A 25147-nucleotide genomic window follows, 5' to 3' on the forward strand; every position below is an offset into this window, starting at 1 on the left:
TCTTCATAATACTTCATTCTTATTCCCAATACACAGGTAAAGAAACTGAGGGCTTAAGAGGTTAACTAACCAACTGCCTAAGGTCCCTCCACCATGGCGGCACTAGAAATAGAACCTGTGATTTTCACAGGATCGATCTATCTATCTATCTATCTATCTACTGCATATCTACTACTATCTTGCACTTCCAGTTAAGCTCCTGCTCAATTGGGCTTGAGTGTGTGAGCTATAAGACCTCTTTTCCTTCTATAGATAAAGACAGAATTTCAAAACCTTTAGTCATATATGAAACATTTTCATGAATATTGTCTTATTCTCAAAATATCTGTACTTTTATTGACTTAATCTTTTTAATTGACTCATTAAAAAAAAAAAAAAAAACAGCTTCAGGGGCATCTGGGTGGCTCAGTGGGTTAAGTGTCCTATGCTTGATTTTGGCTCAAGTCATGATCTCATGGTTCATGAGTTTGAGCCCTGCCTCGCGGGCTCTGCACTGGCAGTGTGGAGCCTGCTTGGGTTCTCTCTCTCCCTCTCCCCTGCTCACTCTCTCTCTCAAAATAATAAATAAATAAGTAAAAAAAAAAAACCCATCTTCATCGACAGAAGTAATGTCCATGAGACTGTTGTAATAGTTATATTTTCAATTCGTAATAAATTAAATAGACATAATAAAGTTTACATTCTCCTAAAATTGAATCTCCTAAAATTGAATTGAACCAATACTAGTCCAGATACAAGTGTTGGAGACACACCAGACTAAGACACAGACTAAAAGCAGGCTGAGTAGCTGCTCTCCATCTAGTCTCACTGGTCTTGGGTTGCTGGATCTTACCTCTGCAATGCTTATTTAGAGTGTGTGTGTGCACATGTGTACGTGTGAGTGCAGGCCTGCTATGGGGGGTGGGAAATAGTGTGATGGGGTAAGGTAAGGAAAGGGAAAAGGCCAAAAGATCATGTCTTCACTAAGGTTTACAAAAAGGATAAAAGCATTCAGCCAGTTAGTTCCTATGGGCTCACCTGTAGACTTCATCATGGACATTGCAAATCGAGGTAGCCAGAGCTGGTCACTGGAGATAATCATTGAGGCACAGAGATACTTGGAGAGTGGGCACCTGTGATGCAGAGAGCCAGCTGTGTTGGAATGGTTGTGGGCTCCTCCCCCAGAGACTCTCACTGATCACTATTTTGGTTCAGTACTATGCCTTGAATGTGACTAGTAAATACTGGCCAAAAATATTATAACAAAAGACTTCTGAGACTAGAAAACTTGTTTCTAAAGATACTCAAGATGTAACCGGGCCCAGACTCACATATATTTGTCATTGTCTGATTAGCAAAATCAAGAGAAGGATTTTAATAAAAGGTTAACTCAACATCAAAGAGAAAGTTGTTAATTTTTTTTTTACACAAACTTTATTAGGGAACTTTCCAAGCATAGACAATAACAGAAGTAAAGGATAATAAACCTCCATGTATCATCTCCCAGTTATAAAAATTATAGTCATTTTTCCACCTATTACTCCTTCTGTTTTTTTGAGCAGGATTTTAAAATTCTTCAGTATGCACCTCTGATGAAATTTTTGTTTTATATAGAACTCTTCTGTCATTACCACATCTAAGAAAATCAACAGTAACTTATTTATACTATCTAATACTTAGTCTATAATCTGATTTTCCTGATAGTCTCATGGTTCTTTTCACAGGTGGTTTGTTCAAAAAAGGACACAAAGTCCACACATTACATTTCATGATTATGATTTTTAAATCTCTTTTCTTCTTTAAAGGCCCCTGTTTCTTCGTGCCATTGATTTGGTAGTGAAACGAGGTCATTTTTTCTATTGAATGTTTGCCATTCTGGATTTGACTGATTCCTTCCTTGAGGTGGTTTTCAAACTCGATCCTCGGTCTCCTATATTTCTTATTAGTTCCAGAGGCTTGATTAGATTCAGCTTCCATTTCTTAGGCAAGAAGACCCGGTAGTGGTTCCGGGTCCTTTTTTTGTCATATCATGTTGCATATAAGGTCTAACTGTTAAAATTTTAGGTTTTAAGATTTTTATTCAGTTGCTCTGTCTCTTTGGAGAGATTCAAAAGTATTCTATGTTCATTATCTTTGCCCAACCAAATACAAAAAAAGTCAAGCTTTACACAGACAACATAACTAGGCAGAATAACTGGTTCTGAGTCTCTTGGACACTTTGTATTTGAAGAAAGATCCTCCCACTTCATACACAGAGGGGACTGACTGTATAGGGGAAAAATGTATAAGATATAAACACTGAGGGATTCCTAAATGTAAGATTACAAAAAGTACATCAGTAATTAGTATATTTAGAAACTGTATTATTAAAAGTCAGGATGAAAATAGCTGAATTTAATGAGTCATTTGCTAATTATTTAGCTTATGGATTTCCAATGCCATTTGCTTCTAGCCCTTTTCCTCTTCCTTAGGGATTTTTTGGTGGTATTTTACTGCTTTTTAGCACCTCCAGAAACTACTGTATACTGCTAACTGACCATAAATTGTATACTTGGAGAGATGCATAAGAGATTATGACTCAGGATCCATGCTGTGCTACTGACCGAGATAAACCACAAGCAGTTTGCACCACAGTTGAAGATTTTCAGAGCCAAAAGTAGTTAGAATTCTGCTGATGACCTAGCATGCTATCTATTGCTTGGCAAAAGAAACAGAGACATAAATCATGAAGATCAATGTCCCTACTGAAGAAATAGGCAGTGTTTCACCAGGCTCCTCAGGTGGATGTATTTTGCTATGGGTCCAGCCCAGGGGCTTGCAGAGATGACTGTACCTGGGAGCTTTGAAACTCTGATGTGCAGACTCTTATCCTAGAATTATGTCTGATTCTCTAAGGGTGGGTCCCAGGTACTGGGATTTTGAAAAAGTTCTTCAGGTGATTCTAATATGAAATCATCTCCAATTCAGCCAGCAAATAAGAGGTACCATATATAGTCTTACTCTGTACAAAGGCCAGTGCCGAAAATCTCTTGCACATAAAGAAACCAATGCCTGGAGAGATGTTATTTGATCAATGTCCTGCTACAAAGCAGAGTTTCATATCCACTCTGTCTGGCTTCTGAACTAGGGGCTTTTGAACTTTTTTTGAACATAGTCCAAAGTAAGATAAAAAAATTTACATTATAGCTGAGAACACATAACATAATAAAACATAAGTTTAACAATACTTAATCTTATTTAGTGTTTTAATGCTAATACTAAATCTTTAATACTAATACTAAATACTTAATCTTTATTAAGTATTTTCTTTCTGTTCCAAACACATGGGAAGATCTTTACTTCATCACTGACTTCTCATTTTGTTTGTTTTCTCACATAGGAAGCCCATTTTTTTTTTCTATGTATTTTTTAGAGGCTGTCAAGGTGGTTCCTGGCTAAAAAGCATTTCCCAGACTACTCCAGCTTACGTGTCTCTTATTTCAATGCTTATAGTTAACACACTGAGCTCATCACACATTTTTTAAATCCTAAATTGTATGATATACTGTGATTCTCTGAATTTGTCTTAGATGGTTAATGTCTCCTTGACTGAATTCAACTCTCTAAGGACAGTGACTATGTTGTATACTTTTGTATCTATATTATTTGAAATGTGTAGCAGAGCTGGACATGTCACAGATGCTAAAAACAGCTGCATGACCTTAGGTCAGTCTCTTAGCTTTTATTTCTTTATCTATGAAATAAACTGGGATGTTTTGGGTTAATTCTAAAGCCTCTTCCAGGTTTTTAAGTCTATCTTTCTATGATACGTACAAACTTCATAAAATAGAGAGATGAAGGAAGAAAATATAAAACGTTTTTATGAGCAACCACAAGAAAAGTTCTTGGTGGGAAGAAAAAAAGCTGAAACTGGCATTTTTTGGTAGGCGAAATATAAACTCCTCTGTGCTATCTCTGAGCAGATGAAGAAGAACTTATTGGAGTTTGAAATGAAGTTGGGCCCTGTGTCACTTGGATACTGAAATGTGATTATTCACAGGCCACATTTCTTTTTCAAGTTGAATGAACATACTGTATAGGTAATAAGAAATTTCCATGGGCCCTTATCAAGTTGAATTGATTATATAATAACATAAAGTTTAACAAGGAATGGGGGGGTGGGGGCATGCGGATAGAAAAAAAATGATTGAATACAATTACGTCCTAGACACCATTTGTTTGCAAGTGGTTGTTAAACATCACTGAGCACTTTCCCAGGGCTTCTGAGGTCAAAGGATGTGGATAACTGATTCAATTACTTACAACCCATGACCATCAGCATTTTTCTGGTCCTGAGGCTATTGGCAGAAGACACAGAGAGCTAGTCAGTCCCTAAGGGGTTGTGAGTGTGTGCGAGGGTGAGGGGGTGTGTGTGTGTGTGAAATGGGGGGCTGTGGGGAGTGGGTCATCTACGGTCTTTATCTACTCAACATTCATTTTCTCTTTGTTGGCAAAACAAATTTTCCTTTGGGAAACCTCCTCTCTCCCACTCAGTTCATGTGATTTACGTGTGTGTGTGTGGGGGGGGGGGTGTGGTGGACACTAAAGCTCCCTTGATCTTTTTCAGACAGTCAAGTGACCCCAATCTGCAGGGTATGTTCAAACCCACAGTTATAATGCTTAGTTCAGAGATGAGTGTAGGACCCAAGTTAGTCCAATAAGACTTATTCCTTGCTAGTGGGATCAGTTGCTAAGGAGGTTGGAGGAGAAATTAATGCTGGGGCTGTCAGTCTAGGCCCTTATTAGAGAAAACAAAACTAGTCCAATGAAAGCACAGCCACAATATGGAGAGAAATGGAGTCCTAACATTCTTTGAGCATCTGGAGAAAAAAAAAGATTTAAAAAACAATTTCTTCTCCTTCTTCCTCCTCCTCTTCTTCTTCTCCTTTTTTTTTTACACCCCCAGATCTACTCTTGGCTTTTTAAGCATGTGAGCCAATACATTCCAACCTCTTCCACTGTAGGTTTTCTTAAGTCACTTTGAGTTGGGTGTTTATTACATCCAATTATCCTGACTATATGGGAGTTTATCATAATAGGAAGATATCTCCTGGGGCACCTGGGTGGTTCAATCTGTTAAATCTCTGACTCTTGATTTTGGCTCAGGTCATGATCAAGGACCATGGCTCAACGACCACAGTCTCCTGCTTCTAGAGAGCCCAAGGCATATTTCTGCTCCACATTATAAAAGAAGTTGCTCCAATCTTTTGCACATTGTCTCCTTGTCCTCTTCCTCCACAAGTCAGCACGTGCTTGTTATGCAGCTGCAGGTGGCAGGAGAGGAAGAACTGAGGTCCAGTCTCAGGCTCCTTGATGCTGGTGCTTTTGTGTGCATGGAGAAACTACCACTCCCTCTGAGTCCGTCCCCTGGCGGGGGTCGGGGCAGTTCTTTGTAGCCCAGGCTGGATCTTCACCTTGAATTGAGGGCCCATCTCCAGGTCAGCCAGAGGACACTGTGCAGGGTACCAGGATACAAATGACACCCTATCCTGAGGCCCCAAGGTACTAAGAAGCAAGAGCTGGAGGCATGAGGTAGAAAAAGAAGCTCTCTGCTGCCCACACCCACTGTTACCATGGTCTGTTCCTAAGGCTGATGGCTGCTCATGCTGTGTGTCTCTGGGGCAACTCCACACTGCGCATACCCCACTGTGGTCTCGGCAGTGATCACAAATGTTGATGATAGTTGGAAAAATAGTATCACTTGTCACTTGAAAGTAATATTTCCCAGCGTCATTTAGGTCTTAAGGTGGTATCTTTTCAGGGGGGCCTTTCTGAGTTTGGGGATCTTTACAACTAATCTCTGTTGATGAAAGTCAACTGTTCTAGTAATCCAGTTGGAGGCCATCTGGCAATTGGCCATTGGAAGAGAACAAAGCATAGGACAAAGCAGGACATTTGGTAAATTTCCCATGCCATTTGCCAGTGACACTTTCAGAGGTCAGTCTAGGGGGCCCTACTGGCCTGGCCTTTGGTTATTTCAGTGTTCAGCGCTCCCGGGGAGACCCTCACCACTGTGAGGAAGATAGAGAGGACATGCCTGACACACGTGAGGGAACGCAATTCCACTGGGCAGTCGCCAGCGGCGCACAAGGGCTTTGGGGGCGCGGACGACAGCGGCGCTGTGGAGGGGCCCAGGAAGGCAGGACCCTAAAAGGATGGGGGCGGTTAGGAGACTGGGCTACGTTCCAGCGCAAAGGTGGGGCGCAAGCCAGCGGCGGGAGCGGCGCTCGGGTGCTGGGTGGCAGCACTTGTCCTACCTTTGCCCAGGCGAAGGGGCGACCAGACCCGGCGAGGAGCGGGAGGAGCGGCCGGAAACCCGCGAGCGCAGCAGCCCTGGGGTAGGCTGGACGGCGGCCTCCAGAATCTCAGCGTCGCCGCCTGCCCCCTCCCTCTTTACTTGCCTCCGCCCCCTCTCCCCTCCTCCCCAGCCCTCACGTCCTGAAACGCGGCGGGCGCCTTTAAGAGGGAGCTTTGGTTACCCTGGGGGCGGAAACCCCTCGGCAGATTGGGAGGCGCGGCGCTCGCCCGCGATGCTCCTCACTTTCTGCTCCAGCTCCCGCCGCCGCCGCCGCCGCCGCCTGGGTCGCCACACCGCCTCCTCCTCTTCCTCCTCCTCCTCTGCCTCGAAGCGTCGTTTTCTGCAGCGGAGAGAAGTGCTATGTCAGGAAAGTTCCGGGAGGGACTGGAGGGGGCCATGCTCCCTGGGCTCTGCTGCAGGCGCCCGCGCGCAGCCCTTTGTATGAGGTGAGACTTGGGGTCCGCGGCCCCCCGGACAGGTAGCCACCCGCCGGGAGCGCGTCGCTCCGCGGCGCTGGGGAGGCGGTGCTGTCGGGCGGAGTGGCGGCGGAGAAGCAGCTTGCTTAGACCGAAGTTGTGCAGGAGAGGCTCGGGTTTTCGGGAAGGTTTTGCGGCAGCCCGCGCCGCACGGTGGGGGCCCGACCGGGACTCGGTTTCCCTGGGTGCCGCCTGCCTCGCCTCCCGGCGCCCCCTGGCGCCATCCCCTGCCCGCTGGAGCAGTTGGGCCTTCTAGGAAACTGGGCAGCTGCAGGTTGGCCCCCAGCGCCAGCTTTTGCTCGGCGGGGCTTTCTCCTCCAGAAGCTAAGTGCCAGGAGTGAGAGGAAGGGGATGGAATCCTCTTGAACTTTTACACTGTGCTCTCGTCTTTCTTTAGGCGTGAAATGGACCTCGTTTGCCCAAGTCCGGAAGCTCCCCGGGAGCTCTAACAGTTCTAAGAGCTTGCCTCTTACATGTGGGTAAGCTTGCGGCGCTGTGTGTCTGTCTTTCAGCCCTGGTCGGTTTTCAGCGTCGCCCTGATTTTAGTCCTCTCTTCCCCGCCCCTTTTGAAACATTCTTTCTTTCCTTCTCCTTCTCCTTCTCCTTCTCCTTCTCCTTCTCCTTCTCCTTCTCCTTCTCCTCCCTAATATCCTTCACGTACTGAACATACACAGACAAGTACAAAACCCTCCAGAGATATATCTTTATGATATGCCCTCTAGGTCTGACCCAAAATTTCAAACTGATCCTTTCGTCTCTGGTAAGATATTTAGATTTGGTCTGGACACTTATGGAATACAGGTATCCCCCGTAGTAGGTATGCATTTTTTTTTTCGGCAAGGTTTTAACTGTACCTTTTTAAAATAGGATTTTCGCTTTATTTATTTGCTTATTGGTGAATATGGTTTTCATTATGTGTTAGATTAAAAGGCTCCAACTAATTTTAAGGGTAGTATTTTTAAGAATCATAAAAAAAAACCCAAACCAAAAACAAACCCTGATGTTTCCTGCATAATCCAACATTACTTCAGACAATTTTACCCCTGGATAAGGTATGTAATTCGTGTAATTATTTGATGAAACCTAATATATGAGTACATTTATTACACAAATGGGTACGTTTTCTTTTTTCATGTGTCCTGTGGGTGAAGGAAGCCCATTTTCTCACACCTCCAAGTCTCTACTACACCTGTCTACTCCTCTTTCTGTTTTCTCCACTCACACTGTGTACATCTGATGTCAGTTGCAAATCAAAGATGCTGATGAAAAGTCCCTACATTTTGTGAAGTGTTGCATAGCCAAAGTTTTAGTGATATAATTGATTGCATCATCCAGATTATTTTAAACAATTAAAATAGAATGTGGGAGCTTGTTTAAGGAAAAGAATGTCGTAAGTATTTAAATTCTCAGTTATATGCGTTACAGATAATCTCTTTGTGAAAAAATACTACCAAAATAGAGAGGGAGTATTATAGGAAACATTTGCGGTGGTGAAGTTTTGAAAGGAAATCGTTACAGGATAATCATTAATATTATAACATCTTGTTAGGTATGTAAATTTTTATCTCTGAGCAAAATTTTGTTACTTTGCTCTCAAGTATACCAGAACTGAAACTTAGAACTCACCATCCCAGCATTTTCTGAAAATTGACAGCAAACTGAATGTTCTTGGGAAAAAATTTGTTTATAAAAAGTCACATACTTAAGATCCTAACTGAAGTTACCACTTTACCTTAAGTTTGCTTGAGTCCAGACGAGGGAACTGCGTTAAGAATTTGGGGTTCCAAGGTGAATGGGACTTAGCTCCTAGAATTTACAATTTTCTAGGAAATTTAACAATTTTGAGATTTTATATATGGTTTATTTGATGTGAGATTGTTTTATGAATGATGCTTTTTTTTAAAAAAATTAATCTCTACACCCAACGTGGGGCTTGAACGCACCACCCTGAGATTAAGAATTGCATGCTCTACCTACTGAGTGATCCAGGTATCCCTCAATGCTTCTTTTTGAAACTATATATATATCACAAATTTATATATATAATTAAATAGTCCACATCTATCTATACTTACATATTTATATATCTGTATATCTAAAACAGGGAAAACTGTTCAGGTACTTGATAATATACATGCACCAGGAACACAGATATGAAAGATCAGAAGCTAAAAATACTTCCTGTTAAGGCTTGTCATCTCTTCAGCATTTTCATCAATTTCATCAGTATCAGTTAAGTTAAAATATACTATCTTCCCACATGTTCTTGTTCTTGCACAAAGCTTGGACCAGGAAGCCATATGCCAATGATCTTAACCACATGTTTATTAAAATGGACTGAATTATCCCATCAGTGGATGATTGAACCAGCATTTCTTATGCTTCAGTAATTTATCTTCAGTGGAAGAATCCCTAGGAAAAAATTGGCTTGTCAATATGATGTTTTCTTTTTTAACACTTCAAAAATGACCTTCAGGGCATTCTCCATAGGCCTGAGACTTAGAGAGTAGATCTCAAAGGCATGCGAGGCAAAGCTTGGGAAGTTTTGGCACTCCAAGTTGTGAAACAATGTCCTAAGTATTTGATTTGAGACAGGTACCCATTAATGCTTGGGAAAATAATAGCTATGATCCAGTGCTCTAATCACTATAAGCTTTGGAGTATTTCTTCCTCACATTCCACACCTGAAGCTGCTACATTGCAGCATATGTGTATGAAAATTAGAAATGAAATAATCTTTTAGACAGGTTTTTGCTTTATTTTCTAGGCGTTTTTAAAAAATGTATGTTTATATTTGTGTTTATATTTGCCACATATGCCCTTTGTTACAGGGGGCAATTTTATTTTATTTTTTTGGCAAGTATGAGGTGTATTTTAGGGTGAGTTCTTAGTGTTTACTTGAAACAGACACTAAAGTGTTTCACAGAGTTTATGTTGTGTCTCTTTGGCTTTTAAAAAATAAGATTTGAGATGTTTGATCATGAGTCTGAGATCATGGTCTTTCAGAGATGTTGGGATCTTGGTCGATTATAGTTTCGGTTTCCTGGGAATTTTTTGTTTAAGGTCAAATGTGGCCGTAATTTTAACTGGATGATCCACAAAATAGGTACTTTCACAACCACAAAACATGGAGAACATTCCAAATAATTTGCAGTTTAGGCAGCCCAACATGCTTTAGTGTTTAGTTGGCTTGAGGCAGTGTGCCATGCTCGTAAAAAATGGTTTCTGAAGCTGACAGTGAGCTGTTCCAGTCTTTGACTTCGACACATAGGATAAAGTGCCTTTTAGCCTCTATGCTGGCAAATACGGACAGAATTGGTAAAAGTAATTTGTTCCCATTTCTGTGTCTGTGACAGAAGATTCAGAAAATTCAAGCATGAAACTGTAGCTTCATATACTGGAAAGCTCATTCATGTTTAATAAAAATGTAAGGAAAAGTTGGGAAGGTTGGATTTTAAAATAGCTCTCAGATCTTAGGCAGAAGAGGTGTATTTGCAGTTAGGAGGGTAATCTAGTGGTCCCATGTTGAAATTAATAATAACACTATTATTATCAGTATTTCCTTTGAGTGCTAGTTCTAAAGAAATTATATTCTCCCAGGCCCAATTTAGATTGAAAAACATCCCCAGCTGGATAGTGTACAAATAACCAATCACTTGGCATGTATGTTAATCAATTTTTAGGTAATTTTCAGTGTAATTTTATGTGTCATTTTAACCGTAAGTTTTTACATACCATTTGGGGCTTTTGACCCAAGCTTTTCTCTGAATTGACTAAGTCTTGTCTATATGATTAAAGCCTTGAAAAAATATTTTAGGCAAAAATTTTTTATGTAGAAATTCTAAAGTTCTGCCTTGAGGATGTGGTGCTGAAGAAGGGACGTGATACCTTATTCTAGCTGCTGCCTTTCGAAAGCAGATGCCTTCACCTCTTCCTATTTTTTTTTTTAAATAAATTTTAGAGAAAGAACATTCGCAGGCGTTTAAAGATGCTTGAAGTTGGATCAGAATAGGAGTTTCAACTGAAAGTTACTTAAGAATCAGTTAACTAACATTCATGTCAGGTGTTCAGTACAGTGGCTGAGGGTGTCAGCTGCAGGGTTTTTGATCTAAGATCATCTCCGGAGGATACAGATTCACAGGCAGGTGGAGTGGAAAGGGGCGACTCCAGCCAGATCATCCATTGTCTTCCAGAGGGAAAAATGTTGCATTTTGTACACAACCACAAGTGTTTACTTGTAATAAAAATCTGTTCTTTTCATCATTTTAGCTTATTTTTGCCATTACTTCTAGGCTGTATGTGAAGCAGGCCACCTTCTGCTCCATTTTGATTAAGTTTGCACAAATAGTAGTGCCTTCTGAAGTTTTACTGTCTGACAGTAGCAGAAAGTCTGTTCTTTAATTCTTTCAGCTAGTTCCCACTCAGTATTTCTTCAAACATGTTTCCTTTTTTTGAATTATTGAGCTCTTTAATAAAAGGAGTTTGGGTTGAAAGTTTCCCCCATTTTCCATGATAGGCTTTGGGTACATTTGTTCCCACTGAGAGGTTTAATGATGTTGGGAACTTCTCATTTTTGTTTCCATATTTTGTAAATAGTTGCTTTGTAAAGTTTCAAATATTTATTCTTTTTTTAAAAAAAATGTTTATTTTGAGAGAGAGAGAGAGCATGAGTGAGAGTGGGGGAGGGGCTGGGAGAGAGGGAGAAAGAATCCCAAGCCGGCTTTGTGCTGACAGTGAGGGGCTAGAACTCAGGAACAACAAGGTCATGACCTAAGCCAGATGCTTAACTGACTGAGCCACCCAGGGGCCCATCAAATATTTACTTTTTATCCTTATGCTATAATAGATATTTTTTCCTTATGAAAGTGACACATGTTCATCATAGAACATGTAGAAAATCCAGACAAAATCAAAAAACCCCAAATCAAAAGAAAAGAAAAAAAGGAAAATTACCCCAACAGATAACAATTATTAATATTTTGGGGCACATGGGTGGCTCAGTCAGTTAAATGTCCGGCTCTTGGTTTCAGCTCAGGTCATGATCTCACAGCCTGTGAGTTCCAGCCCCATGTCGGTCTCTCACTGGCACTGTGCAGCCTGCTTGGGATTCTCTTTCCCTCTCTCTCTGCCCCCCACCCCCATTCACTCCATTTTCATTTTCAGCCTCCTTACTGTATTACCGTCTGACCTCCTGCCTGCAAATCTGATGCATGGTAGAACGAGTAGATACTGTTTCCTGTGTAGTCATCTCTAAGATTTGAAAATATTCTGCTTTTTGTCCTTTGCTGCCAACTCTGGTACTCTTAGTGTCCTGAGTATATGTGTGTGTCTATATATCTATATTTTACCTATACGTTCATCTGTATTTTTCTCTCTGTCAATAATATGAAACCTCATCTTGAAATTTTTTAATGCTTTTGTTTTATTTTAGAGACAGACTGGGAGGAAGGCAGAGAGAGAGAGGGAGACACAGAATCCCAAGCAGGCTCCAGGCTCTGAGCTGTCATCCCAGAGCCCGACGCGGGGCTCAAACTCGTGAATGGTGAGATCATGACCTGAGCCAAAATCAGATGCTTAACTGACTGAGCCACCCAGGTTCCCCTGAAACCTCATCTTAACCAGAAATTACCTTTTGAAACCAGATAAATATCACTCTGGCCATCACAGAAACATAGTCACTTCTAGGGAAAAAATGAGATACTAAAATGGGTACAACCCAGGAAAAGGTCATGTGTAGACTGATGGTTAAATGTAGAGAAATTCTCAACGTTGTTTTTATGACAGTAGTGACAGTTAGCCATCAGACATGACCCTAACGAAGGCAGAGTCACGTTTGCATTTTCATGTATATTTTTCATTTTTAGGATTTGGTCCTGGATGTTAAAGGAAAGAGAAAGTAAACCCATATGTACCAAACATATTTTCTGGGCCAGTTATTTTTTCAGGCATTGTTTTCTTCGCTGAAATAATTTGCTTTCCTCGTTTCTCTGAGGTTCTCTGTTCCCTTGGTATGCACTTCAGGATGAATTTTTTGTTTAGGTGAATATTATTCCCCTCTGTAATATCTCAGAGAATAAGAACCATATCTTTGTTTGGCATGGAATGTCACAGGTAGGTAAAGATTGAATAGGTAAATTGTTTTCATGAGGCCATGTGAATGTTCACTGTTTACATGGTCAAGTTCAGAATATGCTATTGAAACTGATTTTACTATGTAATTTTTTAAAAGAACATTTATTGTGAAGTACATTGTACATATAAAAATGCATAAAGGATATTTATAAGTTAAAAAAATTGAATACCCATGGACCTACTACCAGAATTAAAGAGTATGATATACCTAGAATCCCTCTGTTTCCTCATTCTCCACCTAAAGTCAATGCTTGCTTTATCTCTAAAGCAGCATATTCTTTAGTGTTGGTTATTTTTGGACTTTTTGTAGAAGGAATTATATTAATTATCTATACTTTTATGCTTGCTTATTTGTTTGCTGTTACGTTTTTGAGATTTATCAATGTTCATAGCTATCATTTGTTTACATTTTTGTTTAGTGTTTTGTATGAATTCTGCAATTTATCCATTCTACTTTAAGGGACATTTGTCATTATAACTAGGTTTTCAGAAGTGTAAAGTATTAGCATAAGGTTTCCCTGATATTCTTTTATCTGTTTAATTATCACTGCATCTGTGATATGTCCCAATTTTTTAAAAACTGCTGATTTGCTAATTTCTCTCTCAGCCTCCTTTAGTCCTGAGATATATAATTTCTCTTAATCTGTTCAAAGAACCAGCTTTTGGCTTTGCTGGTCATCTCTATCATATGTTTGTTTTCTCTTTCATTTTTGCTCTTTTATTGTCTTTCTTCTGTGTTCTTAGGTTTATTCTGCTATTCTAATTTCTTAGGTTGGGTACTTAGCTCATTAACTGTGAATCTTGCCTTATTAGAGGATAGTTAATTTCCCTTGAATCACTACATTAGCTGCTTATCAGAAATTTTTATGGGGGCGCCTGGGTGGCTCAGTTGGTTAGGCATCCAACTTGACTCAGATCATGATCTCACATCTGGTGACTTCCAGCCCCGTGTCAGGCTCTGTGCTGACAGCTTGATCCTGGAGGCTGCTTTGGATTCTGTGTCTCCCTTTCTCTCTGCCCCTCCCCACTCATGCTCTGTCTCTTTCCCTCTCTCAAAAATAAATAAACATTAAAAAAATTTTTTAAAATAAATTTTTGTGTAGTGTTTTTGCTATCATATCGTGCCGTTTGCTGTGATTTCTAGCTTCTAAATAAACTTTGTTGTTGCTGCTGATTTCTACTCTACTTGTGATGTGGTCAGAGCATGTGGTTTCTATCATAGTAGTTCTTTCATGCTTTTTGATGTAAGCTTCATGGGCTAGCACAAATGTTCTGTTTTTAAATGTTCCACGTGTAACTTGAAAATAATGTGTATTCTCCAGTTTCTGGGTGCAGTGTTGCATATTGTCCAGTTTCTGGGTGCAGTGTTGCATGTGGGTCCATGGGTATCCATAAGATGAAAGTTTCAACTGTGTTGTTTAAATATTTATACTTATTGACAGTTTTGTCTCCTTGATCATTCACTTACTGAGAAATTATAATAATGGATTTGTCAATTTCATCTTGATTATTTACCTTTGCTTATACATTCTGAGGTTTGATATTAGATGCTTTATAATCAGACTTTTAAATATTGTCATGGTAAATTAAACTTTTTATTATATGTAATGACTTTCTAAGTCTCTAATAGTGCTGGGATGCCTGGGTGGCTCAGTTGATTAAGCCTCCAGCTCATGATTTCAGCTCAGGTCATGATTTCATGGTTCGTGAGTTCCAGCCCTGTGTCAGGCTCTGTGCTGACAGTGTGGAGCCTGCTTGGGATTCTCTTTCTCCCTCTCTCTCTGCCCCTCCCCCACTCACTCTCTATCTCTCTCTCTCTTTCAAAATACTAAACATTAAAAAAAATCTCTAATAGTTCTATTTGACTTAATATTTTTTCTTTGATATTAATAAAATGATATAGGGTTCTCTATGATCAACTTGACATAGCTAATGTTTTTAGATGTGTCTTTTGTAAATAGCATATAGCTGGATCTTTGCTTCAGAGTTTAGTCTTTTTATATTTAGAATAAAGACTGGTATATTCTGGTTCATTTATTCTCATATTTTTATGTATTTTCTGTTCTTTTTCTGTGTCTTTCTACTCTCCTTTGTTGCTTTCTTTTAGATAGATTGATTTTCCACTTTCTTTACTATTCTTTTTATTTTGAGGGTTAGGAGATTACTACATAGTATCTACTTTTTTAGTAGATACCCAGACAGTTCTATGCATACTTGTATTAATCTTGTCTAAAGTTAATGTCTTGTCTAAAGTTGTGGACTGAATTGTGTCCCCCCAGAATTCATATGCTGAAGCTTTCACTCCCAATGTGATTTTATTTGGAGACGGGGCCTATAAGGAGACAAGGTTAAATGAAGACATTGGGTATGACCCTAATCTAATTAAGACTGGTGTTCATATAAAAAAGAGGAAGAGACACCAGAGATCTTTCTCTTCCTTCTGCACATGCGCAGTGGAAGGGTCATGTGAAGACAAAGTGAGAAGGTGGTTGTCTGTAAGCCAGGATGAGAGGTCTCACCAGAAACCAACACTGATAATCACCTTGATCTTGGACTTTTAGGTTCTAGAACTATTAGAAAGTGAATTTCTGTTGTTTAAACCACCAGTCTGTGGTATTTTATGTTAGTCCTAGCAGACTAATACATTCTCCTTTTCTTCTGTTTTCTTTTTTCTAAAGTTTATTATTTATTTTTAGAAAGCGAGAGAGTGAGTGGGGGAGAGAATGTGGGTGGGGGGAGGGGCAGAGAGAGAGAGAGAGAGAGAGAGACAGGGAGGGAGAGAGAGAGAATCCCAAGCAGGCTTCACACTGATAGTGCAGAGCCTGATGTGAGCCTTGCACTCATGAACGTGACATCATGACCTGAGCCAGGATCAAGAGTCAGACATTTAACTGACTGAGCCACCCAGGGGCCCTCATTCTTCTTTTAAAAACATGCAAATTCCTTAGAATTTTTTAACTCTTAATGATACTCATTTCCAACTTATGTGTTTTTGCTGATGAGTTATTTTAGTTCTAGCCTATTTTTTTTCTCTTTTAAGTTAAATGTTAATTGTTGTTAACATAAAGGTGTTAAACCATGTGTTTGTATCTGTCCTTACCATTCCTTCCTGGATGTCAGACCTTTTATGTGGGATCACTTTTTTTCTGCCTGAAGTATATGCTTTTCTTTTCCTTTATTGAGGGTGTGTGTGTGAGAGAAGAAAGAGACAGATTTTTGTGTGATAATCCTTTTATTCCACCTTGATTCTGGAAAGACTCTGTGGTATTGAATTTGAATTTGGCAGTTATTTTCTTTGTGCGCATCAAGAAATACACTTTCATTGTCTTCAGAATTGTACTGTTGCGATTGAGAATTAAGCAGTCAAGTGAATTTTTTTCCTTTGTAGGGAAATCTGTCTTCCCCTCTAGTACCATCTAAGATCTTTTAAAGATACTCAGGTATTCTCTTTCTTCTTAAAGATATTCTCCTACTTGCTCTCTCTTGTTTCTGAATTTTCAGTCTGATATTTCTGGATATGAATTAAAAATCTGCTTGGCATTAGACAGATTACATTTGGGAACTAGCATCTTTAGGAATTCTGAAAAGTTCTGTTTCTTATCTTTTGAATATTTCTTCTCTATTAATTTAAAGATCTCCTTTTGGAACCTTAACTGCATGCTTGTTAGGCCTTCTGTATTATCTTCCTTGTTTCTTACCCCTTTAATGTCTTGATTACATTTGGGAAAACTAATGTTTCTATTTGCAGTTTACTAATTCATTTCAGCTGTGTCTAATATTTCACTTTGCTGATTTTGTTTTTAATATTGGTTATTGTATTTGTATTTCTAGAACCTTATTTGATTCTTTTTCATATTTGCTTATCTCCTACTCATAATATCAATAATTTTTTATTTTATATTCTAATAACATCTATAACTGAAGTCATTTGGTGGGTTGGTTTCTGTCTGCCCCCCCAACCCCCACTCCCAGCTTCTTAATCACTAATGTTGCTTTTTAAGGTTATGATTTTTGACTATGAGCTGCTCATTTTCTTTGGAATTTTATCTGTGGTACTTGTATCAGGCCTGGGTTGAAGGTGGGTTCCTCCAGAGGGGAAATGTATTTTGCTTCTGCGACTAGCTTGGGCACTCTCTTGACCTGGACACATTTTAAATCCGATTTCTCCTTGAAGGTTTTATTTTATTTATTTTTTAATTAAAAAAGAAATCTCAGTACTAATTGGTAGTTACAAATCCTTTGGGGAAACCATCCATCTAGCACCAGACTCAAGACCTACAGTTTTCTTTTTCTTTGCCCTTTTGGCATGGAGGAATTTTTTATTCATTTCAAACATACAGCAAATGTAGCCCTTTGAAGCTTGGTTGCTGTTGGGGTTTTCTGACAAATATTATAATGCTATAATCCCAACTCAAAATTCAATTTAAATCTGACTGTACTGAAGAAACTGCTTTGTTTCTGAGATTGTAGACATGTCCAAAATAGGATATCTTTGTTTTTCAGATTAATATCCAAACTTAGCTACTAACTATAGGGTGTTTGCTTTTGAAAAGAAAAAGCAGACACTAATATGTCAGCATATGATGGCAAGCCTCTTATTTTTTCCCGTTTTAACTCTAATTTTATAGTTTATTTTCCTCTGCTGATAAATTTGAAATATTGGTATTAGCACTTTCTCTTCCTAAGCCATAAACTTCATCTCGTTTACCTTCCCTTAGTATCTAGTCTTGGTTTTGTTCTTTAGGGAGTTAGTGCAGGCATCTTATTTTTTCAATTATTTGGTTACACCTGGTTACATCTTTGAACTTGAAAAACACTGCCAGTCACATTTAGCTTTCTGTTGCTTCAGATTTCTGCCTTTAAAATGGTAGTAGGGAAAGTTTAAAAGCTACCCATGGTCTGCATTGCCCTTATTCATGCTCTCAAAAGCAGCAAGTGAAAGATGGCAAGCGGCAGGGTTCTTCTGGGGGGCTCACTTCTGAAAAGGAGTAATTATTCTATGATTATTTCAAATGGTTACATCTTGGTAAATATTTTAAGAAGCGTATAGTTTTCTCTTTTGTTATACTCATTTTTTTCCCTTTAACCCTACGTAGGTTAGATGCGTGGGTACAGCCTTGGTTGTGATGAACAGTTAAAATAGAAGGAGTTTAAGAACGTCAGAATTTATTTCTCCATGCTCAGCTACTGTGGATTAGCTATAAAAACTTAGATACAGTGATAAAATGAAGCAAAAAAAAAAAAAGGCCTAAGTAATTAACTTGAATACCTTTGGATAATTATTCCATTCATCAGGTGCTAATTACCCATGTCATAAACTTAGCTTTTACTATTTTCTCTGCTCTTTTTATGAAATAATTTTTCTTTTGCGTTTTGAGTTTTAAAGTCCATTTTTTATCCTATTAATTTTCCTCATCTTGCATAGCAAGTCACCAGTATGGAAATGATTTCTGAAGCTTGAATATTAGAATCTTATTCTGCTAAGGTCTTTGTTCATATCTAGATTCTAAATTGTAATAAAATTCCAGGAAAAGATCTTTCTGGTAATTTTTTGTAATGAATAGACAGAACACTTATATGAAAACCCACATTACATAAAGCATCCATTTAGTGTGTGGCCCTGTCGAAGGGGAGTTTTCTGTTTATCTAATATAAACTTGAGACTTGGATTGATCATTTCACTGAATGCTGTCCCTTCTAGAATCTATGTTAAATTCTGCGCATTCTACTCAATTCCAGCATAATATGTATTCTGCATATAAGAAGAATTTTTACATTTGTTTAATCAACCATTAGGCAAACTACATTTGGGCCCTTTTGGTGCAGTGGTTCTTGCCCTTATTGAATATAGATCACACACACACACACACACACACACACACACACACACACACACACCACTTTCTGGCATCACTCCTTTATAACACTGTATCTGCTATAGGGGAAATCAAATGAGAAGTGGACGTGAATAAACTATAATACAATTGGAAAAACCCCACGTAAGTATAAGCGATGACGTTTGTACAGCAACATTTAGTGCTCTCCATCCTCCCTTTTTTTGTGTAAGAGGCAATCTAGGAATTGCAATTTCGACTACTGCGTGTGCAGTTGACATTTGGCTAGTGAAGTCCCTATGGGCACTTGGTCTTACCAGCCGTATGTCAGTTGCATGGGCACTTTGTAAACTTGTAAGGCTTTTACTGATGCTTTGATCTTTGAGCAGAGTACTAGAGCATCACTAGCAGCATCACTGGTAAAGTCAGTGGGTAGCCCACTAATGAACAAACACCACAACCTCAACCCAAATCCTTTCTCCCTGTGATTTTGTGGTGCATGATGAGGAATTGTTCTTTGGTGTTTAGAATGCAACTATTTCATCACCTTGATTTTGTTTTTCTTTAATTCTAAAGGTTCAAAATGAATATTGCAGATTTTCTTTAAAAGATTTGTTTGCTGAGGCATGATTTGTGGTGTAGGAGGGGGAGAGCAGGGCGGGGTTGGGAGGTGATATGCAGTACTTTGAATTTAGAATGCCAGTTGTGGAACACTTTTTACTTAGAATGATTCTTTCCCATTGTTGGAAGTACAGCAAACCTGATTGAAAATTTAAATTTAGAAATAACAGAAATGGAAATAAGGTTAGGTTAGAGGAGATAATTATTTTTATGCATGCATTCTGCTTTAGGGTAACATTTAGTGGAATCCTTCACTTACTGAGGTTTCAAGAACCATTTTTATGAATTAAAAATTATTTGTCAAAAATTTGTTTTTAGAAAACTTTTTTAGGACCATGTGCATTTCATAAAGTTTTATTTATTCTTGCAATGAAAGATTCCCACATTTAGTCTTCATTTATTTATTTGTATTTTATTTTTCATTTTATTTTATTTTATTTTATTTTAATTTTTAACTGTCTATGACCTATTTTCTCCCACCTCACCCACCAAAAATAAAACTGAATACAACATAAACTATAACTTTAAAACCAAATTATACTGGTCTTTAGCCTAGTACTTTTGGGCTCATTATTGTGGATAGTAGCATACTAATACAGAGCATGAGATTTAGAGACTATGGCAAGTCTATGCATATAGATGAGAAATGATGTTTTCTCTGTTTTCTTCTCTTTGAGAGTCTTGAGTTTTCCTTCACAGCACACAGAATCCTTTGGTTGTTTATTTTATGTTTGTGTGTGCTTGGTATAAGTCAGGGTTCTCCAGGGAAACAGACAGTAGGAGATACATGTGATTTATTATGAGGAATTGGCTCATATGATTCTATAGGCGGAGATGTCCTATGATCTGCCATCTGCAAGCTTGGAGACCCAGGGAAGTTAGGGCCAGTGATATAAGTATCAGTTGAGGGTAGAAAGCAGGTTGGTGTTTCAGCACAGTCAGGCAGAGTGCAACATCCCCCTTCCTCTGCTTTTTTGTTTTGTTTAGGCTTTGCATAGATTGGATAATGCTCAACCACACTGGGGAGAGTAGTCTCTTTACTCTACCAATTCAGATGCTAATATTATCCAGAAACACCATCACAGACACACCTAGAAATAACATTTAAACCAGGCACCCTGTGTCCCTGTCCATCACAATGAGTCACCACACTAAGACTTGGGTTATGTAAGATCAGGAGATCTGTTTTGTTCTCCATTGTATGCTATGCTTAGAAGCTGGTTTAGAGCAGGTGCTTAATTATTTGTTAAAGGAAAGAAGGAAATTGATTTAAAGAAATTTATAAGTCAAATTGAAAATTATATGTCAAAGATTTATATAAAATACATGGGTAGTGGGCTACCTGGCTGGCTGTCGGTGGAATATACAACTCTTGATTTTGGGGTTGTGGGTTTGAGCCCTGCGTTGGGTGTAGAGATTACTTAAAAATAAGATGTTTAAAATGCATGGGTAGCATGGTGGAAGACTGCGCATCAGGGCAAAATATGCAAGTGAAGGTAATTTCAGTTGGCATGGAATGACTCTGTTGACATTTTGTTCGTCTTTGTCTGGTGGCTCCTTTGAATACTAAAATTAAAGTCTTCATAGATTTTTGACTCTAAGTATTTTAAGTATGACCTTTAGATTTTTCAGAATCTTCCCAAGTTAACCGGAATTATTTTGATCATGGCAGTGAATCAAGGTCAAACAGATTTGCCATTATTTCTGAGGATGAGTCAACACTGCTCTACAGCAATCTTATTTTGAAATGGCATACTAACAACAGAATGATCTTTAATTTGGTGCTGTTACTCCTGTGTTATCTTCTAGCTTAGTAATTGCATATTTTCCTGTATGTTCATTATTGGAATTTGCTATGGTAATTAATTAATTTCCATATGACAGGATCAAGGGGCCAGTGATTTGAGCAGCCTTCTTTAAAAAAAGAAAAGATACAGTTGACCACTATACATATATAATCAAGAGATTATTTGAGATCTCTTGTGATATCATTAAGGTCTTCTGATTCTACATTCTGTGAAATTTCTATGATACTGTAAGAGAACATATGTTTAGTTGTTGCAGGTGAGGTGAGGTAGTAAAGTGGTGGGGTAGGGAGTCTCATAAACTGTATTATATCAAGAGATAATGTTTGAACCATCTTAGGCAGTGACATTGTCCAGATGTGTAGGAAGAAAGAGACTACGACCTAAACATATTTGTCCCCACTTATTTTTAGTAGACAGGTAGCATGTCATATGAATCTAGTACAGGACCTGGCACATGGTTGATGCCCTAGACATTTGTGTTGAACTGATTTGGCTTGAGCTCTCAGGGGCAGTCATAGTCACAGTCACAAATCATGTTGTTATGAAAAAGAAATAGGCTATACTTCAGTTGCGCTTAGAGATGGGGGAATAAAATGGGCATGGTTGTAGTGGACTGTTTCTGAAAGGTCTAGGAAGGAATATATAGACTTCCATCATGTTTGAAGCAACGAAAGAACAAGAGAAGCTGTATGTGTCTCTTTTGTTCTGAAAAAAGACTATTAAAAGTCACCGTTCTGAATAAAGGGGGCAGATGCTGGAGTGGAGAAGGTCAGAGGGAGAGAAACAGAGGTATGTCAAAATCATAGTGCAGAATCTTGAAGTGAGAAACAGATTTAAGTTCAGTTTGGGGTGAGAAAGAGAAAACAGTCATTTGCAAGGGTAATGGAGTAGCATCCCAAATGTCACTGCAGTGCTGGCGTTGTAGAGGACATGGTTTTCTTTTCTGGCCTGAATTGAACTGCTAGCTCGTATTTATTGAGCACTGATAATGCGTCAGTACTTTACATTTTCTGTCTCAATGTAACGCTTACAACAGCTTCGTGAACTAAGGTGTATTATCGTGATCTCCATTTTTCTGAGGAACCAAGAGATGAGGTAATCTGCCCTGTGACACACAGTTTGTAAATAGCAACCAAGTACTATAAGTGAACCAGGTTCACTGCTAAGGTGAACATGGTGGGCATCTGGAGGAAGAGTATGGAAGTTGCTCAGTTGGACACTTATGGTGGCCCTGACTTTTTATTCCTTCCAAAGGACAAGCCAAATCATTTGCAGTAAGAGGCAGTGGAGAAGAAATACCAGTACGATAGTAGAAAACATCAGTTTTGATTAGATAAATTTATTTGAAGGCTTTGGAAACAAACTCTCATCGTGCTAACTTTGTGTGTATTAATGAAAAATTAATTCTAATTCTCATGCAGATAGGATGTGTAGAGCGTTACCTAAGAGAACAGGTTTAGGGGCACCTGGGTGCCTCTGTGCTGACAGCTTAGAGCCTGGAGCCTGCTTTGGATTCTGTGTCTCCCTCTGTCTCTTCCCCTTCCCTGCTCATGGTCTGTCTGTCTCTCTCAAAAATAAATAAACATTAAAACAGTATTTTAAGAGAACAGGTTCAGAGAGTGGAGTATAGCTGAGTTGTACCCAGAAATTCAGATGATGCTAAAGTGGGATTAAAAGAAAAAACTCTTGAGATGCCTGGGTGGTTCAGTCAGTTAAGCATCCCGACTTCAGCTCAGGTCATGATCTCGGGGTCTGTGAGTTCGAGTCCAATTGTCAGGTTTTATGTTGACAGCTCAGAGCCTGGAGCCTGTTTTGGATTCTGTGTCTCCCTCTCTCTCTGCCACTCCCCTACACACATTGTGTCTCTCAAAAATGAATAAATGTTAAAAAAAAATTAAAAACTCTTGAGTTAGCATGAAAATAAAAATAGGCAGGGTTTGTTTATTTGTTGTTGTTTTTGGCTTTTTTTTTTTTTTTTTTTGCTTTAAATTGCATTGATTCCCAGGGAATGTTTCTGGGAACCAGAATGGTGATATAGAGATTAATATGAAAAAGTAGGCACTGGTTTTTTGTTTTTTTGCTTGTGTGTGTGTGTGTGTGTGTGTGTTCTTTAATTTTTTAATTTTTTAATTTTTTTAGTAGGTAAATAATTGGAGGAAAGATAGGGTACTTTAAAAAGTAGTGACTAGATAAATGATCATATTTAAAATTTATGGTTTTGGGGATAACAAATTCTATTCTCATAAGTCTGTTATACCCTTCAAGGATCAATGGGAGTACATTTCTTGCATAATAATGGAATAGGATGGTACACTTGATTAATTCCTCTGGTCACCAGTTTCTAAATTTTCAAATATTGTATTATGTTTTAGCTATGGCCAGTAGGCATCATGAGATAGAAGGATGCTTATTTTGTTTCCGTAATGTCTTTCCTATGGAATAGAGTTTTTTTTTTTTTTAAAGAAATATCTTATGATCATTGAAAATAACTGTTATGTGAAAATGTTTAAGCAGAATTTTTTCTTGAATATAGGAAATCTCATTTGGCAAGATTTGGAAAATACATAAAAATACAGAAAATACAAAGAAAAAGTATTGCTAAGAAACTTACTGGTCAGAAACATGTATTGATATTTTGATGTGTTTCCTTCCAGTCCCTTTTAAGAATTAAAAAAAAAAAAGTAGCAAGAGCATACTGTATAAACAGCTTTGTCTGTTTCCTTCACTCAACATGTTTGCATAATATTTTCTTATGTCATTAAATACTCTTCAGAAATAGTTTTAATGGCTGTATAGCATTCTATGATATAAAGCACATAATTAGCTCAAACTGTTTCCTTAATCTGAATAGGTTGGCTTTATTTTCTTGCTATCATGTACATGAAATTTTTTAACAGTTTTATTTTTTTTAAATGTTTGCTTATTTTTGAGAGAGAGAGAGAGAGAAAGAGAGAAAGGGGGAGACACAGAATATGAAGCAGGCTCCAGGCTCCAAGCTGTCAGCACAAGCCTGATGCGGGGCTCAAACTCACGAAACATGAGATCATGACCTGTGCTGAAGTCGGACACCTAACCCACTGAGCCACCCCGGCATCCCAGCAGCTTTATTGAGATATATTTAACATTTCATAAAATCCAGCCATTTCAAATGCATAGTTCAGTGGTGTTCAGTAATTTTGCCAAGTGGTACAACCATCACCATAATTGATTTTTGAACATTTTCTAACCCCAGGTAAGATCCCTCACACTCATTTACAGTTAATCTCCCCTCCCATCCTTAATCCCAGGCAACTGCTAATCTACTTTCTTTCTCTATACAAGTAATTGACTCTTCTGAATAATTCATATGATTGAAATTATGTATTATGTGGTTTCTTGTGACTGATTTCTTTTGCTTACCTTAGTATATTTTGAGGCTCATCCTTAACAACATAGCAATATCTGTACTTTATTCCTATTCATTGCTGAACAGTATTCCATTGTAGGGATATATACATTTTGTCCATCCATTCTTCAGCTGATGGACATTTAGGTTGTTTCCAGCTTTGTGCTATTAAGAATAATGCCACTGTGAATGTTCACATGCAAGTCTGTGTTTGAACACACATTTCATTTCTCTTGGGTTGATACCTAAGAATGGAATTGCTGAGTTGTATGGGAGTTTTATGTTGGACTACTTGAGAAACGACCAAATTGTTTACCAAAATGGTTCCACCATTTTACATTCCTACCAGCAGTATATGAGGGTTCCTATTTCTCCATATCCTTACCAACATTTGTTATTGTCTGTCATTTATTATGGTCATTCTAGTGGATGTGAAATATTTCAGTGAGGTTTTCTTTTGATATTTATTTATTTTTGAGAGACAGAGTGTGAGCAGGGGAGGGGCAGAGAGAGAGGGAGACACAGAATCTGAAACAGGCTCCAGACTTTGAGCTATCAGCACAGAGCCCAATGGG

General features: G+C 38.5%; 1 protein-coding gene and 1 long non-coding RNA gene across 6 annotated transcripts in view; one reads left to right on the plus strand and one right to left on the minus strand.

Annotated features, from left to right (window-relative positions):
- LOC113598759 (uncharacterized) overlaps positions 1-6415 on the minus strand; it is a 56076-nt gene extending 49661 nt beyond the window's left edge. For both annotated transcript variants that reach the window (XR_003419468.2, XR_003419467.2), the window contains exon 1: positions 6276-6415. This is a non-coding gene — a long non-coding RNA (uncharacterized LOC113598759). The remainder of the gene's footprint in view (positions 1-6275) is intronic.
- The window catches only part of LOC106980070 (uncharacterized), a 46369-nt gene continuing 27346 nt past the window's right edge, over positions 6125-25147 (plus strand). The window contains exons 1-3 of one of the 4 annotated variants that reach the window (XR_008298458.1): positions 6141-6762; positions 7190-7267; positions 12224-12334. Coding sequence is in view for 2 of the 4 variants with exons in the window: in XM_027057233.2 (XP_026913034.2) it covers positions 6174-6761 (588 nt within the window). In the remaining 2 variants the exon portion in view is untranslated. Of the gene's footprint in view, positions 6763-7189; positions 7272-12223; positions 12335-25147 lie in introns of all 4 variants that reach the window. The other 3 variants (XR_008298457.1, XM_027057233.2, XM_027057234.2) reach the window with 3 other exon arrangements.

Source organism: Acinonyx jubatus, chromosome B2 (assembly GCF_027475565.1).
Source record: "Acinonyx jubatus isolate Ajub_Pintada_27869175 chromosome B2, VMU_Ajub_asm_v1.0, whole genome shotgun sequence".
Lineage (NCBI taxonomy): Eukaryota > Metazoa > Chordata > Mammalia > Carnivora > Felidae > Acinonyx > Acinonyx jubatus.